This window comes from Misgurnus anguillicaudatus, chromosome 7 (genome assembly GCF_027580225.2).
Source record: "Misgurnus anguillicaudatus chromosome 7, ASM2758022v2, whole genome shotgun sequence".
Classification (NCBI taxonomy): domain Eukaryota; kingdom Metazoa; phylum Chordata; class Actinopteri; order Cypriniformes; family Cobitidae; genus Misgurnus; species Misgurnus anguillicaudatus.
This window is the reverse complement of record NC_073343.2, coordinates 21,931,672-21,950,583: the sequence shown is the minus strand read 5'-3', so window position 1 is coordinate 21,950,583 and position 18,912 is coordinate 21,931,672. Positions and strand designations below refer to the sequence as shown.

The 18,912-nt window shown below is 37.8% G+C and overlaps 1 protein-coding gene across 2 annotated transcripts in view; it reads right to left on the bottom strand.

Annotated features, from left to right (window-relative positions):
- LOC129417004 (sodium/potassium/calcium exchanger 4) overlaps positions 1-18,912 on the bottom strand; it is a 77,476-nt gene that overhangs the window by 22,603 nt on the left and 35,961 nt on the right. For both annotated transcript variants that reach the window (XM_073869581.1, XM_073869582.1), the window contains exons 3-9: positions 11,796-11,865; positions 11,169-11,250; positions 3,909-3,993; positions 3,725-3,828; positions 3,111-3,185; positions 902-927; positions 767-820 (exon numbers count right to left, since the gene is read on the bottom strand). In XM_073869581.1, coding sequence (XP_073725682.1) covers positions 767-820; positions 902-927; positions 3,111-3,185; positions 3,725-3,828; positions 3,909-3,993; positions 11,169-11,250; positions 11,796-11,865 — 496 coding nt within the window. The remainder of the gene's footprint in view (positions 1-766; positions 821-901; positions 928-3,110; positions 3,186-3,724; positions 3,829-3,908; positions 3,994-11,168; positions 11,251-11,795; positions 11,866-18,912) is intronic.

Below are 18,912 nucleotides of genomic sequence, written 5' to 3'. Positions count from 1 at the left end.
TAATTGTCCATTACCCACTGTCATAAATACTGAGGCATAGCTGGCTCTGATTGGATTGTAGGTCTGCCGTAAAGCAAGTTTTTGTAGTATTCACTCGGACTACAGGACCGCTACCCGACGGTTGGAAACTTCTTTAGTGCGGTTTTGGCCGATAGAGGGCTGCAAAGCGAATGTGAAAGTGCTGTTCACCCTGTTTAGAGTGGATGAACGACTGAAACGGTTTTGGAAGCGTTATTTTAAGGTAAAAAACTCTTTGGTGTTGCTTTAAGAGAAAACGCTTCCCTGCCAATGACGAGTTTTTCTGGCAGTCCGTATTTCCGCTATTATCCACCAGGTGGAGCTCTTACCCAACTTATAAATCCTGAAAGTATCCCCATAAGGCAAACAGTTCAAACTCCGTGTATGTGTTGATTATCGCTATGAATCTCATCTCTATCAAAAGTCCGTCACAAAAATGAAATCTCTGCTTTTTGCTCAAAATTGGGTATTTTGGAAAAAAACTATCTATATCTGAGAGGTGATAAAAAGAGAACAAATAAAGGTAGGATGAAATGTTTTTTTTAAAGAAGAACATTTTCTGGAAGGCATTAAACTTTTGTGAAAATCATAAAAAATGCTGGCTGGCAACTTTTTTTTTTAAACGCCGGCGGGGAAAGAGTTCATAAAGCCGAAACAATGTACTTTTTTAGGACTTTAATGCATACTTCGATACTCCAATAATCAGTATGTTTCAATAAATGTGAGCAGAATACGAGTGAGAACTCACTTCATGATGATGATGTAGCCAACATACATGACGATCAGTATTAGACTCTCCCACCTGCAGAAACGGAGGTGACAGCCAATAAGAATATTGCATTCAATCAATCAAAATCAGGATAAGTGACAAAGAAAGACTTACCACACAATCTTCCCATCGTAAATAAACTGAAAGAAATATACAAAGACTGTCTAAATATTCATGGAGTGAAATCAGAAAGAATTTAATAGGATTTTTTTACACTCCACCTGACTTCATTACCCATGATTACATGCTCCATAGAGCACAACAGTGACAACCCACTTGGCTTCACTTCTGAAATATAAGAAGTAAACTATGGCTGCACAATGTACAGTGGTGTCAAAAGTATTCACATTCACTAATCAGGTAGAAGTATAGATACTAGTGTTTAAAAAGAGTATCAACTCAAACTTTTTACTCAAGTAAAAGTGTAAAAGTACTGGTTTTAAAACTACTTAAAGTATAAAAGTAAAAGTAATGTAAGGAAAAAAGCCACAAGCCACGGTGACCCCTTTTACTGCAATTCCATTTCATGAAAAACAGGGATTTTTCTGATAATTGTACGATTAGTTTTTTGAAGCAATCTTACTTAGAAATTGTGGCCCATAAAAATTGATGGAGATGGTGCCAGGGGGGACCAGATTTATGACATTTTATAAAATACATTTATTTATCATAAATTCTGTAATTAAACCTAAAAAAATAAGGCACTACATTATATAATTTACTAAATTTTGTTCAATTCAAATTCTAAGTTTAAGATTGAATTGATTTTTGTTTGGGGGTTCGAAGGGATGGACCTGAAACAAGGGGCGGGGTGAAAATGCCAAAAAGTTTGAGAACCACTGAATCACATCAACCCCAAAACTACCAATATATTATTGTAACATTGTGACTTCTGCATAGACAAGATAACCTCAGAACTAATGCTTGGTTTTAACTTCATATCAATTCATTTATAAAGAAAATGAATGGGAATTTACTCCAAAATCTTACACTATTTAGTCTGCAATACTATTTAGACCAGGGGTCTCAAACTTAAACTGGCTTGAGGCCAATTCTGAGATTGATATCTCATCTGAGGGCCGCAGAGCTATTTTAAGGTTCAAAAAAGTACAATATTTCTGTAAATGTACTGTTTAAATTCTATTATTTAATGTATAATAATACTAATATACAAGCAGTGGTTTTTATCTTTTAAATATACATTATTTTATAAAAGTAAGTAAATAATTTCTTAACCTTATCTTTAATAACTAAGGCCTATTAAAACCTTGCACTAAACTAACACATAAAATTTCTGTATACATTTATTAACTATTATAAAAAATACCATCAGTAATTGTTTGTGGGTTTTTTTGGGATTTATTTATTTATTTTGGATTGTTTTCAGTCATAATATTGACTTTATTATGTTCCATCTCTGTTATTCCACAGTTTTAATGAATTTGCTATTATATGTGGAAAAATATGAATAAGTGAAAGTGATCCTAAAACTTTTGAATGGGTAGTCTAGTCAGTCAATGTTACATAAGCTAGTTGAACAGAAAAAAATTACAATACCGCTCTATGTGTAATTGCATAGCAAGCTACATAATAATATTATACTTCATTATATATAGCAGTATACATACTTTTCTCCTCTATATGTTTCTCCTCATCTTTCCTCTTTTCTTAACCTGGGCACTTTGATGGCTCTTTTTCTTATCTGTAGTTTATGTGTTGCATTACATCTACGGCTCTGCCTACCTATGCGGTGTCTCCATTTGATGCTGTGACTTGTTGACGTGAACCCCACCGCAGCTCTTCTCCGAGTAACAGCTGATATCCACCCGGAAGTAACAAATCTTCTCTGAACAAACGCTACAAAGTCCCAACCAGATTAACTGATCACATGGTGACAATCATATGATTGACGCGAGATTCAGATGAGGAAATAAAATCAAATCACGCATTCCGTTATCCTCGCAATCACGGCACGCGGCTCATGGCTGCATAGCAACGGGTGACGCCAAGGAGCGCAACTTCCGCTCCCTAACACTTTAGAAACTAAGAAACGCCTTGACTCGTTTTAACACACATTGTAAGATGTGACATGTGAATGAACCCTCAAAAGTTTAAATAAAAATCAAACGAATATGAAACAAAGTGAATAAAAATCCTTCTGCGGGGCAGATTATGTTATATTGTTGAAAGGTGCCGCAGGCCACAGAGAGGAGGAGGGCGGGTAGCAAATGGCCCGCGGGCCAGGAGTTTGAGACCACTGATTTAGACATAAGTTAGATCAAAACATCTTAATTTTTAACAAACACATATAAATCACACTTACTGCAATAAGGGCGACCACAGAAAAAATGTAGTAGATTGAGTCTCGAAACACAGCAAACTTGGTGAGAAAAACAACCTTGTGGGGATAAAGGACAACTTTGTAAACGAGAGTTAAAACTTTTTTTTGTCAAGAAAGTGTCTCATGTCTAGTCATGCCACAAACCACACCAAAATAAAGGTTTTATTAATCCAAAATATCACAGCAGTGTTTTATAAGGTCTTACTTGTCCCTTATTACAGAAACTAAATTCAGTATTTGGTAACTCATGACTTTAACATTACACAACTGCACACAGAACTATATGGGATGTGGTGGAAATAACATTTTTTTCAATAAAATAGACTTTTCTCTAAGGTCAATTTAGATGTTTAAGATAAAGTTATAACACAACCTTCATATAACAAAAAGAAAAAGATTAACGATTTAATACAAATCAACCCTAGGAACATAGAAGTGCAGTCAAAGAAAAAAAATAATTGAAGATACAACAGTTTGAAATGAAAAAAGTCTCCAAGAGAGTAATTTTATATTTCACACCTCAGTGCTCCAAAAAACATGAAAAGGTCAAGCACTGACAGCAGCTCAGAATGAGGAGAGTTCATAGAATTACTTACCTGTCCCGCAAATATCCCACACACTCCGATGATGCAAAGGATATTGAAGACCGCTGAGCCTACTATTGTACCCACCCCTACATCTCCATGTGTAATAAAAACACCTGCAGAAAACCCAGACTAATTCAAAACATCTGTTGACACATGACTAATGCATGTACAAGCACCTGTGTGCGTGACTCACCGATTACAGAAGCAAACAGCTCAGGGGCGGAGCTTCCAGCTGCCATGAACGTCGCACCAGCTACATCTTCACTCAGATCCATCTTCTACATATCAAAAGACAGAGATTCACACAGAAGAAGAGAAATCATCAATGCTTTAAATCACTAATGGTGGTTTCCAATTTCCGGATAGAGTTTTAGCCTAGTCCGGGACTAAAATGCATAAAAAATGTTTCTTAAGTGAAAATAGCTTGCATTAATATCTTAAAATACATATCAGTGCCATTATTTCAAGATACACTATAGTATTTTTTTGTAAGGGATGTTTGTAAAAATGTCCTAATATATCCAAGGGCTAGTCAGTAACTATTTTCAACTGAAAGTATCTAAAAAAACCCACTAAAATGTCACTACATTACATCATGTGCTAGTTAGCATATCATCAATGTCATCATGTCGGATTTGATTTCTGACTACATCGGCACTTTAAAGCGGTTTCACTTTTCTCTTGCTCTCTGAACCGTCACAAACTGTATTTCAATGCAGCCAGATGCCTAATAAAGGTTTTCTCATTTGTTTATTCTCGGTTTCTGTTGTCAGACAACAAACAAGTATGAAATAGTGACTTAACACGACCCATTAAAACTACGTGTTAACCAACAGTCTCTTCTATTGAAATGCTAAAGTCTGTCTGGGTAACAACTGTACCGTGCAACTGAGCTATGTTGAAGTTCATATTTACAAGCCGTCCAATTTCATAACAAAGGAGAAGCAAACAATACACATGCACAAGTCACTGGTCCTTGGAAAAAGCAGATAAAGGGGTCTGAAAAAGTCGCTAAATCTAGCAACAAAATTGCTAAGCTGGGAACAATGCTGGCTTATCTACTGTAAACCCTGTCTTGGAAAGTGCCGCTTAGAATATAGACTTTAAAGGGGACATTCCAGAAGACGTTTTTAAGATATTAAATAAATCTTTGATGTCCCTAGAGTACATATGTGAAGTTTTAGCTCAAAATACCATATAGGTAATTTATTGTGGCATGTTAAAATAGGCACTTTATTGGGCTGAGCAAAAATGCACCGTTTTTGTGTGTATCCCTTTAAATCCAAACGAGCTGCTCAGGTGGGCAGAGTCTCAAGCGCTCCCGCTGTAGAGCTGACAGAGCATCAAGAGGGAGATCCTCTCACGAAAGAAGTTAGTGAGCGATGTTAAGCATTATAAATTTGAACAAGTTTAAAAAGTCAATTATCTGTTTTATGCATACTAAATACATGTTTATCAGTAGATGGGGAACATTGTGGAATAAAAATAAAGACTTAAGGTCTCATGCTGCCCTTGTTTTAAACAGGCATAATGAGTTTCAGCATACAATAAAATGCACGTCCACAAACACTCAGAAGTTTACTTTTTGACCAAACCACACGAGCACATTTAAATGATCTGTAATAAAACAACACGTTTAATGCTTAAACTTTAGAGAAACAGATCAAATGACATGTTTAAGTTTATTGTGTACACATATTGAACACATTCGCGTTTCTGTCAGTCTCTCATCTATTTTGTAACTCCTCATTCATTTGAAACTTCAGAGAAACATTAAACAACATATTTACTTATTGTGTATGATAGTGAATACGCGTTGTTCACTCACTCTGTCTCGTGCAGTGCATTAATCCTCATGTTCATTTATATAAACTTCAGAGAAACATATTAAACAACATAACTTGCTTGAAAGCGAACCGTCGCGTTGCTCTCTCTCTCGTTCGTTCGCTCACTCGCTCTCTCTCTCTTGCACTAACGTTAATCCTTTAGAACGTTAATTCAATCTTTAGAAAGATTATTAAAACTACAAGTTATAAGATTGTAGGCTCCTGTTTGTGTTTTATGGAATACAAACGCGTCGTGCTGTCAGTCATTCTTTCTCTCGTTCACTCGCACTCGAGGTAGCATCATGGTTGGATAGCGCAGTTGAAGGGGCGGTATCATTATAATCAGAGCCCTTAGCTACGTCATGCGGGGAGCGAAATCCGCATGACCTATTTATTCACATGCTTGCAGAGAGAGCCTTACCAAAACAAAGTTACAGGGTTGCTATTTTTCATGTTTTCTGGGTTGGTAGAAGCACTGGGGACCCGATTATAGCACTTAAACATGGAAAAAGTCTGATTTTCATGGAATGTCCCCTTTAAAGCTGCAATCCGTTTTCAGTTAAAAATGAACAAAGATCAATTATTGAGTACCGCAAGTAGAAAAACTAAAAAATATGGACGTCCGTGATGTCACCCATAGGTTTAAGAAGAGCTTTTTTAAAGAGACAGTAAGTAGGATTTAAAGTGTTTTATTAATCAAAATCAATGTCTTTATTCATAGATGACCTCTGCCAGTGATCTGACTTTTCTTTGTAAGCTTAGAATTTCTCCTCTTTACTTGCATTGAACGGGTAAGTCCAAGAAGGCTTCCATGTCGTTTCGCCGTATTGATAAAGAATAATAGCAGAGACGGACAAAAAGCACTAGCCTACCAATGCGTTTCCACAACGCGTTTTCATTCAGAACACGTGAACCAGCTGCAACGAACAAGGAGATCAGTGATTACATAACGGCTACCGTTGCAACACGTATTTGGAAAACCGAGGTGCTAGAGAGCACTGTTCGTTTGAATGCAAAATAAAATTTCATCACTAGATGGGGTAAATCCTACTTATTGCCCCTTTAAGACAATAGTTGGGGTGGTCTGCCATCAACATCACGTCACCGCACATCACTCGCAAATAACTGAAAATGGGTAAATAAGTGAAGCTGAAGTGGCTGGTTGTTTAACCATGCCCGGCTAGCTTGACAGCAGTGGCAGTTCACCTGTGGTCAAGTAGCCATGCCCTTAATTATGCAGAACTTTGAGACTTAATATAACTAAAATGGATAAGTTAAAAAAAATCACCCCTTCACAGTTGTCGTTAATGGCAAATTTAGCTACATAGACCAAAACTACTTTTTTAGGCTGAAAATTTCTGCTGTAAAGTTGCAAAGGGGCGTAAAGTTTCTTATAAATTTCTGGTAAATTTTCAGAAACTTTCCATGGGAACTTAATCTGGGGAATTTTGGAAATATTCAAAATTGGTAACTTAACAGTTATTTATGGGAATTTATGGGGAATTTATATATATAAAATATTAATGTGTCTAAACTTTTGGGTGGTACAGTAATTCTGTATGATAACAGAAAACTGGCTAGCAGAATGTAGCAGAAAGAGCATCACAGCTTGAGCTAGCAACTATAGCTACAGTAGCCTCAATGAATAGTGATTGCTTACATTTAGATATTGAATTTACTGGCTAGCTAGCAAGGTGTATAAACATATTTTGGTATTAGGTTGTTAAACTATAATACCATAGATAAAATATATTTCTCCAAGTTTTATCATCACTTGACTTGATGAAGTCCTCGAGCTCAAATGCACCAAATGTGGTGTTATCCATTTGTCTTTACAAGGGTATAATGTTGTTGCACAGTAGCTTGCACACAGCATAAGGAAGTTTGAAACAAATTTAGGAATTTTACGTGAATAATTGCAAAAATTGAAATGGCCCTTTAGTAAGCAATGTGCTGTGTGCATGTGACTAAAGAACGTGCAGGGTAGAAATTCCACTGAAATTGCATAAAATTTAGTTTTTTATTACATTTTTTTAATTACAATTAATTTTCCTATTATAGGCTAATCGTATCATAATTCCTGTTAATTCCCATATATTCCCGTTAATTCCTATATGTTCTAGTTATAAATTCCCTGAATTTTGCAATCCTATATGAGATTGATACCCCTTTTGGAGCCAGTCTCTAGTGGCCAATCGATGAATTGCGGTTTAAGACACTACTGTGTTGGCTTCATAATAGAGATTGGAAAATTTCTCGTTGGTCAGTGAGATCAGGTGAGTTGCGCTCCAAGTCACTTGGTTGTTGTATTGAATGACACAAAAACAGTTTTGTCCTATTAATGACAATTAATGGCAATGGTTTTGATATCAGGTATTTTGGGATTGCATTATACTTACTTATATTTAATTCATACAATGATAAGGAAACATAAGCTACTCTATTTTAAAAGAGAACAAATTTATTTTTGCATTACTAAATGTATTTTTTTCTGCATATTTCTAGAAAAAATATTTTGGTGAGTCCTGAGATAGATTGTACCTGTCTAAGTGTGTCACGGAATGAAAAAGTTTGGGAACCACTGTCACGTTTCATCTGTAAAGTTTTAGTCAGCGAACATTCTTCTAGGAAATCAACACTGAAAACTTAAAGGGCCATTTCACCGATAGGAACATTAATCTTTATGGAAAGTGAGTCATATTTGTAGTCAAAATGTAACATAAATGTAGAATTGTGTGCCTATTTGACCGAGAAAAGACAAAATGTGACTTTAGAGCACATTTGTATGAAAAACTACAACTCCCACTATGCACCACAATGCACAGCACTGCAAGCCACTCCCATCAATCGGAACACGGCTCAGATATGATAGTGTACATAAATGCCACGTTAGTAAAACAAAGAAAATAGCCACCACCACTGTGTCTGACAGACACCAATCATGACTTACTTTTAAACGTGATGTTACATTGTGGTACACACAATAACACTCTGGCCTGGTGTGTAGCAAAGTCTTATTCAAACAGTAACGTGCGGTTTCAGATCCGCAGTACAAATGTCTTTTCAAGTAGTTAAAAAAGGGTATGCATTTTAAATGTTTATTTAGTTTTACCAATTTTCTTTTTGTCTCTTGTTTACTGTAATTACATCTGTGTAATATCAGCCTCACTGCTCTCACAATATAGACATATAAAACACAGCTCAGATATGCTATCGTGTATATAAATGCCACCTTAGTATAACAAAGAAAATAGAAGCACTCACTTTAGTTAGACGTCCGTTTATCCCTGCATCATGCACACAAACGCGTCCCCTGCATAATATCTCCACATACGCGCTGCCTCAGCTCTTGGAGCTTGTGCTCGTAAACCGAAACACGTCTTTTAAATAAGCACGCGCCCAGAAACATTCACAAAACAAACGTTCATATCCTTATCTGATCCAGAAATCTTAAACCGAAAGCACACAGCGCGAGTCTGTCCAAGCTCATATACTCCGTATGTGAAATAAACATGTCCAAACGCGCGCAAAGTTGCTCTCTTGCCTCAAAACCTTCACCAAACGAACGTCCATATCCTTATCTGATGCAGAAATGTTATAAAGAAGCCACACAGCGAGAGAACAGGCAAGCTTCTCTACGCAGCAGAGGCCGATGGTTGCGGTGTCTTCCCCCGGCTCCTCTACCCAGCCGACGCCCAGGCTCCGGCTTCTCCTCGGGCTTCTGTTCCTCCATCTGCCTGAGCGCTTTGCTGTATTGTGGCTTATAAAGGTGCAATGAACAGCGGATTAGAGCATCACGCTTGCGAAATCACCCTCTTCTATATCATATTGATTAACTTCCACTGTTATTGTAACATGAAGTCTGGCTCGCTCCACAACTTCTGTTTAGCTTAGCTTAGCATAAAGATGGCGGCTGATCGTTTTTTTCCGTCTGTGTTCATATATTTTCGTAAGTCCCACTCACTGATCTGTAATTGGTCTGAAGCGTGAGTGGGTCCCACCCATAGCCCCCACCTTGGAAAAATGAGGAATGAGTGTCTGTAGTCTTTCACACTCAATAGAGATACAGGATTTCCTTCTTTCAATGACGCAAAATGACGATTTTTACATAATTGAAAGAAGGAAGTGCCTCACTGAAATCAGTATTTCTCCCCTCTCAGGGGAAACTGAGGGAATGATGCACGACCATTCAAAAACATGACTGGGGTTCTAACGGTACAAAGCTTAATGCAAATGGGTGAAGTTTCCCTTTAAACTGAGGAGTCTCCAGTTTAAAAGGGAACGGCACAGAGTTAATATCAGCAGTGCTTTTTAAAATTAAATAAATACAGGTCCATGGGTCGCTTTTTTCTTTGAACAGGTATCAATGTTGAAACTTTATGCTGAAGCATTTAGTCAGAACAAACACAGATATTTTACTTGTTCAGATGAAAATTTTTTCAGATATAACTTTTTTAACACTCATGTACATGTATAATGATAGATATGCTTGAAGGCGGTGATCACAGATTAATCTGCACAGAGTAGCAGAAAAATTTACTACAGAGAATAACTTTGCAAATAACTACAATTTTATAGTTCAAACCGAGATGGTGATAAGAAAGCAAATCTATGGATTGCAGCTTTAATAACTGCTTATACCTTTGAAAACTTTTGAAGACATTTTTTAATCTCCACTGCTGTAAGGCTTTTAAAGTGCAAGTTGTTTGAATGTTGTGTTTTGAGGTTAGTGTAAATAATGTTTTATTATATAAGTGTTCCGTGTTCTCAAACTACTATTTTATGTTATTACTTAGATTTTTCTTTTCCGAGCATTGAAATCTTTGTGTTCCTAGGGATTTCTTTGATTTATGACCCAAGTTTTACTTTTTTCTCTCACATAAATCTACTAAATGACTTAGAAGACACATAAAAGAGTGCCATATGGGCATATTGTATGGTAGCCCACTTTATTTTTCTTGTTCTACAACACTCAATGATTATTTAAAAATGTAAAAAAGCAGACACTAAACAAATATATGTCTTAAACGCATATTTTACTGAAAATCATCATTAACTCACCCTTAAGTTGTTCCAAACCTGCATACATTTCTTGGTTCTTAGGACAATATTTTGAAAAATGTATACAGGTTTGGAATAACTTGAGGGTGCGTATTCATATTTTAGTGAATTCTCCTTTTTAAATATATACGTCAGTGCAATCCTTTAAAAGGGTTCCTGACAAATATTGAATCCATAAATTAGGCACACAACTATAATCTTTTTATGTAGTCTTCACAAAAAAAGTACAGATTATGCGTAATAAAAGAAACATTATGCTCACAGCCAGCAGTTTGAAGCCTGACATCGCCTTGAACCGCATTGTTCAAGGCAATAAATGTATTATGTAAGCAGTGCTGTAACATGTCACTGTACTAAATTTAAAATGTATGCCCCTTTATAGTTTTACCCTTAAAATAAAACTCACCCGTCCACACTAACATACGAGTAGTTGACCATCTTGTCGTACACAGGATCCATTATAACAGATTAGTATCACATTACACACTTGTTCTTTATATCCAGAATGAATATGAACTGAAGAAAGTTAAAAGAGCTTAATATTGCTACAGTATATTCATCCTTACCTCACAGATCTTCTCAAGAGACATCACAAAGTAGTCATCACACACAATAGCAAGAGCCAGAAACATGTATAGAGCCCCAAATGACAGAGATAAAACGTAACACATTAAAGAGAGAAAAGAAAGAGATGCATACTAATTTGACTAATGTAATGTAACTAATGGATGTCTCAGTAAATTTCTGTTCTCTTAGTTGTTAAAGTCCGAGAAAGAAAGCGGTGTCAAATACAACTCTTTAACTAAATAATGTCACAAAATAACAAACATGCATAATTTTTCCAGAATGATAAGGTCAACTGGTACACTCCCAGAAGAAAAGATACAAAAGCTGTACCATGCACAACATTTACCTTTAATACATAAGGGTGCATAGTAGTACCTCAAAGGTGCGTATTTTTACCTAAATAGTACATATTAAGACAGTTTTAACCCCTTCAGACCCTGCTGGAATGGACATCACATGTTTTATAGTTCAAACCAACAAAAATGCCGATCAACCAATCAAAATAATGCACTTAGGTCTGAAGGGGTTAAAGGGTACCTTCGCCGTGACAGCTTTTGTACCTTTTATCTGAGTGTGTAAGCAACAAGTTGACTACAATGTGCACATACATTTCTCTTACCCCAAATATGTGCAGCACTACAGCTCCTTGCGTACGCTGTTTGTTGGTAAATACATCCTCAGGAAACTCATGGATGGCTGTGGTAAAATTGAGAAAGAAAAATTCTGTTTGGTCCTGGATGTCAGTTTCCATCAAAAATATCCAATAAACAACAACTAATGGCAAAGTCAATAAAGCCAGATGAGATTAAGCCATATGAGATCCCAAAGAAACACTGAAACGCGTGGGTCTCTGAACACAAATGACGTCCTAGGGACATCAAACCTAATTACAATGCAGGAAAAATAAACTGCCCTCTACATACACTACGCACATGTCACCAGCTCATGTGGCTGCATTAATTTAACAAACTGGTAAAGGTGATGCTCAATTATGTTATAGGAAGAAACATCACTGATGCATGGTAGCATGTACTGCAATGTAGTCTCAAAATAGCAGGGCTTTAATGGGGTGCATTCAGCATGAAGCTTTGCTATTGGGACCGTTTACTCTGAGCAGCCCTGGGTTGGGTTTTGATGTAAACTCACTATACATCAAACCCTGCAATAACATATGGCTGGATAGGTCACATGTCATTCAATTCTGTCATGGCAGCACTGTTGTCAGCGCAGACAGGTCTGTAGGTCAAATAATTCCCGATTGGACAGGATGCTCACTGCCAAAGCTGTAATAATGAAGGTTGCACCATAAATCAACATCATGTCATACGCTATACAGTCATCTGCACCTTTAACCCTCATAAGCCCCTATTTTCCTGTATATGTTATAGTTCCCTGGGGGTAAAAATGACCCCAGAAAATAAAAGGGTGATTACAAAAAATATATACATTTTTAATAATATAAATAATAATCATTTTTTGTTTACTTCCCATCTATACAATAATGCTGTGTTTTGGGAGATATGAAGTACTTTTGTACCCGTTTACCACTCAATTCCTCAACTACACCATTAGCTTGCCTGTAAAATATTGATCTAGATGTTATGTGTTGAATTTGACTATTTGGTGTTTACAGTTTAGGAAAAAAATAATTTTGACCAGCAAATGCCCATAGAGACCCATTCATTTTACTGTATGTGATCAACTGCTCAACATCAATACTTTTGTGAAACATTTTGTGAATTTATGTTTATATCAAAATTAGAAAGGTCATTAAAAATAAAAATTTCATATTTCAAATAGTATAGTTTTTTTGTAGTTGTTGATGTATTTTGAAATGTCTGTTTTTACAAAATGCCACAGAAATTTGACTAAATGTAAGGCTGTTTGTCTGTGTGTGTGTGTGTGTGTGTGTGTGTGTGTGTGTGTGTGTGGGTCAAAGATGCTCACAAGTCTCTGAGCTCGAGTCCGAGTTAAGTTTGAAGTCTTTGAGCTCGAGTCCAAGTCAAGTCTCGTTGTAACAAATAAAACTCTAATAACAAATAAAGAAATCATAAACATTTATAAAAAAGAACAAAGTTGCACATTAAGTAAGGTCTAAAATTAGCATTAGGTACAGAAATTAAATTAAATGGATAATAACACTGTCTTTATTGTACAAATTAAATATTATTATTATTATTATTTTTAGAGCAATAGAAGTGATTTTCTTGTCTTGGGTTGTTTGATTAACATAGTTGACACAGACTTAAGTAGGTTAATTGAGGTTACTGTCTCTTTAAGAACAAATAAGCCCAGATTGGTTTCTGACTGGATTCATAAGACATAAACAAATGTTTTTATTAGAAAAAGAATACTGTGAGATCATTTTGTGTGTATGTGCCCTGTCAAGAAAAGAAAGATTTTATGTTGGCTTAACTTTTGAAACACTTCTCCCTGTATGTGCACTACTGAGGGCACTTAAACGCGTGCTCAAACACAGGCAGAGGGCGAATTCCAAACAGCGCTTCAGGAATAAGATGTAGCAGTTGCTTCACATAAAAACGTTACGTTGTTTTTCATTGCTCTATTCAGCAAATGTATGTTAATGGACTACACTACAGTATGACACAAAGTAGCGCAACTCTGGACCTGACTGGAGCTGGACCGGACACACTTAAGCAACTTGAGCGACTTTTTGCGGTAAAATTGTTTAACCATTTAAAGCCTATTTAAATTGCATATTAATCCGCGAATCACATGCGAGCCGAACCGCGGATCCGTCACAGAACTACCCAAAGCTTCAGATGAATGGCACAGCAGCGGCTGGTGCAGTCCACATGTATGTTCGCGGCCGCGCGCACGGAGCAGATGTGTTACGTCGTGGGCAGGTTGTTGGTAACGGAGGGAGGGGTATGACAGCGAGCTCATCAGACGTTTCCTAAAAATAAACATTGTTCACGAGTCGCGCGGTTCGAGTCGAGTCTGAAGTCTTTGAGGACCAGTCTCAAGTCGAGTCTGAAGTCACTGTGTGTGCGACTTAAGTCGCACTCGAGTCCGAGTCTCAAACTCGAGTCCCCATCTCTGGTGTGGGTTTGTGTGTGTGTTAGTCTGTCTGTCTGTCTGTCCGTGTGTGTGTGCGTGTTTGTGACTTTGTTTTTGTGTGTGTGTGTGTAAGTTTTACTGTGTCTTTGTGCGTGTGTGAGTCTGTGTTTGTTTGTGTGCGTTTATGTGTGGGCAAGCACACACCTGTGTGAGCATTTTACATCTTTGTTTTGCATCTGTGGCTGTTTTTTGCCAAAATTCTGTAAAAAATGCTCTCTTTGTCAGTCATACCTTTGTGTGTGTGTTTGTGTGTGATTGAGCATGTCTTTTCTATATTGCATTTGTGCTCTAGTGCCAGGCCTACCTTTCTGTGTCAAACTTTTCAGATTTATTCTGGATGCATTGATTTTATTTGATGAATAACAAGAAAAAAAATATTTTTTGCATTTCCCATTCATTTCAATTGGGGTAATTTTACTCCCAAATGGCATCTTTTGGTATTTTTACACCTCTTTAGAAGGACTGAATCAAGCCTAGTTTTTTTATATGAATCTTGACAGATAATCTGGAAAAGTCACAAAATCTTATTCCACTGTGAAGAAGGGAACCATGTTTTTTAACTAAAGAAAAGTGGCTTGGGGGTAAGATTGACCTTTAGAGTTAAAGGAAAACACCACAGTTTTTCACTATTTTACTATGTTCTTACCTCAACTTAGACAAATTGATACATGCCTGTCTTTTTTCAATGCGTGCACTTAATCTTTGTATAGCACATCTTGAATGTGTTAGCATTTAGCCTAGCCCCATTCATTCCAATGGCTCCAAACAGGGATGAATTTAGAAGCCGCCAAACATTTCCATGTTTTCCCTATTTAAAGACTGTTACATGAGTAGTTACACGAGTAAGTATGGTGGCACAAAATAAAACTTTTGTTTGGAGCCATAGAAATGAATGGGGCTAGGCTAAACGCTAACATATTCACGAAGCGCAGTACAAAGATAAAGTGCACGGCATTGAAAAAAGATAGGTATGTATTAATTTATCTAATTTGAGGTAAGAACATAGTAAAATAGTGAAAAACGATGATGTTTCCTTTTAAAGGCAACACGGTCTCTTTGGTCTACTGGTGCAGATGTAAGTGGTGCTTGCTTGATAGTACTTGGTGATAAATATCAAGTCACTTTATGCAATGATAACAATATATAAAAAAAATTTAAGGGTAGGACGTGTGGAAACCTTTGTAGGAATCTCCGGCAACGCATTTCATCTGGCTTCGGCACAAGTTATGCGTCAAAACATTTTCATTTACACATTTAACGTGTGTTGTTATCCAAAATGATGTACAGTGCATTCAAGCTTTTTTTTATTTCAATCCACAACAAACTTTGTGCCAACTGAACAACAGGAATAGTTTAACACTCTTGGTTTATTTACAGTAAATCTCTAAGACAGAATATGAGTAATAGTGCTTGTGATGCTTACTTTTATACAGAGCTGATTCTTTCATTACTGATGCTTGCCAGGGCATCAAAAAACCAACCAACTCATTTCTCAACCTGAAAAGCTCAACTGAACTCATGGCACTAATAGCGCTTTCAGTGAGAAGTGATCCATCATTAAAGACTGCGATAGTGATATTTTTATCATCAGGAGCACCATCATCATTTACATCATTATCTGAAGGGTTGATGCTAAGAATCCCAACAGGTTTTATCTATCAAACAGAAGAGTCATTGTTGCTCCGATCACATTTCCTTTCCCACCGCCCACAACATACGAGCGGGAGGAGAGGACATGCTCAAGGTTATCTCCTGAGAGAACACATGTATGACGCATGTGTGTACACAGACAATAGCACACACACAGGCAATAACATAACGCTAATATGCTAAGACACGCTTTCAAGAAGACTGAATTGCTTTTGTGCTATTGAATACACTGAGAATGAAAGAGAAATGAAACATCAGTTTAAAGCTAAAGGTCATCATTTACAGTAGAAGGGCATCCAATCCCAGAACTAAACTATAAATGTCTTGTCAAATTATGTCCACTATGATATGGTCTGAAGTAAAAAACAACCATGTCAAAAGTATTTTGTGGGATAAATGTGCTTCTAGCATAGCTTCTAGCTACTGCGATCTGAATGTGGCCTGAAAAGGTGAAACCCTGATTTACAAGTCCCTGCTCGGGTCAGTAACTTCTTATGCTGCATTGACTCCGCTGTGCATCGCCCATCTCTTTCAATGAGGTTATATATATAGACAATGAGATTGATTGATTCTCATTGATTTCAATGGAAGATCTGCGGCATTCAGCGACACGAGCGACAGTGACCGTCGGTGGCCGGATGGGTGTGTCCAGTCGCGCGACAAAGTTGACAAATGTTTAACTTCATGCAAATTATGAGCAACTACCAATGAGAACGAAGCAGTGAAGTTCACGTCATCCACCTCTCATCAGTTACTGGAGTGGACGGTACTCATTTATTTATGACAACCAAATTTAGAAACGCCTCTTTTGAAAGAGACGAGCGACACACAGCGACAAAGTCGCCTATAATGTGAATGTACCTTAACTGATGAAAGATGGATGGCATGAAGTCCACAGCTTTCCTCTCATGTCCACTTCCGTTTGCCAACTGTTACTGTTACTCATGTTCTGAAGTCGCAGAGCTTTCACTGAAATGAGCGAGATCATGTCGCCCTGCCATTGCTAGTCACTGGCAGCATGCACGCAGCTTTAGGCAGCAACTTTTAAGTCAGCATTTCTCAAAGTCTGGGGCGGGCCCCACTGGTGGGGAATAGGAGCATTTCAAGTGGGGTGTGACAAACGGGAAAAAATTGGAACGAGGCCTGAAAGGTGAAACCCTGATTTCCAAGTCTCTGTAATAATTTGGTCTATAGTATGAATATGGTTCGGGTAAGTAACTTCTTATGCTGCGTGAATCATTGAAATACACGGGCGATGCACAGTGGTCATTAGGAGGCGTTCCTAATTCTGGTTGTCCTTGTAATAACTATAAACAAATGAGTAACAGTCCTCTCTGTAACTGATGAAAGATGGATGACATGAACTCCACAGCTTTCCACTTGTTGGTAGTTGCCCCTGAAAGTCGCACGGCATTTGCATAAAGTTTAACTTTTCTCAACTTTGTCAATCAACTAGACACGCCCACTTCCTGTTGCCAACTGTTACTGTTGCTCATGTTGCCAAAGTCGCAGAGCTTTCACTGAAACAAGCGAAGATCACATTGCTCCGCCATTGCTAATCGCTGGCAGTGTGCACACAGCATTAGGCAGCAACAGTTAAGTCAGCTTTTGTCAAAGTGTGGGGTGGGCCCCACTGGCGTGGAATAGGAACATTACATGTCGGTCGTGACAAAGGGGAGAAAATTTTAATGGGGCCTGAAAGGTGAAACCCTGATTTCCAAGTCATTGTAATATTTTGGTCTATAGTGTGAATATGGCTCTAGTCAGTAACATCTTATGCTGTGTTCACACTGCAGTGCATCGCCCGTCTCTTTCATTGAGGTCATTAGGAGGCGTTCCTAATTCTGGTTGTCCTAGTAATAACTATAAACGAGTAACCGTCCTCTCTGTAACTGATGAAAGATGGGTGACAAAGTCCACAGCTTTCCTCTCATTGGTAGTTGCCCCTGAAAGTTGCACGGCTTTGCATATAATTGAACATTTCTTAACTTTGTCACATAGCTGGACATGCCCACTTACTGTTGCCATTTTTACTGTCACCAAGCTTTCACTGAAAGGAACAAGATCCTGTGACTCCATCATTGCTAGTCGCTGACAATGTGCACGCAGTTTTAGGAAGCAATATTTAAGTCAGCGTTTCTCAAAGTGTGGGGCGGGCCCCACTGGTGGGAAATAGGAACATTACAAGTGGGGTGTGACAAACAGGAACATTTTCAAAAAGATGAAACCTTGATTTCAAAGTCATTGTAATATTTTGGTCTACAATGAGACTACGGCTCGGGTCAGTAACATCTCATGCTGTATTCACACCGTAGTGCATCGCCTGTCTCTTTCAATGAGGGCATTAGGAGGCGTTCCTAATTTTGGTTGCCCTAGTAATAACTATAAACAAATAAGTAACTGTCCTCTCTGTAACTGATGAAAGATGGATGACATGAATCCCACAGCGTTAAGCTGCATTCAGACTAGCAGCGACTAGCAGTAGCAGAGCGACTTCAGGCGACACAAGTGACAGTGACTGTTGGCGACTGAATGGGGCGTGTCCAGTCGCACGAAAAAGTTAAGAAATGTTTAACTTTATGCAAATTATGAGCGACTTTCAGAAGCGACTTATAAGTAGAGTTCACGTCATCTGTCTCTCGTCAGTTACTGGAGTGGACGGTACTCATTTGTTTATGAAAACCAGATTTAGAAACACCTCTTTTGAAAGAGACGAGTGACACACAGCGACAAAGTTGCTTATAATGTGAATGTACCTTTACTCTCATTGGTAGTTGCCCCTGAAAGTCTCACGGCATTTGCATTAAGTTGAACTTTTCTCAACTTTGTCACATAGCTGGACAAGTCCACTTCCTGTTGCCATCTGTTTCTTTCGCTTATGTTGCCGAAGTCGCCAAGCTTTCACCGAACGGAACGAGATCCTGTCGCTCCGCCATTGCTAGTCGCTGGCAGTGTGCATGCAGCTTTATGCAGCACCATTGAAGTTGATGTTTATGTTTGCAGCAGAAATCT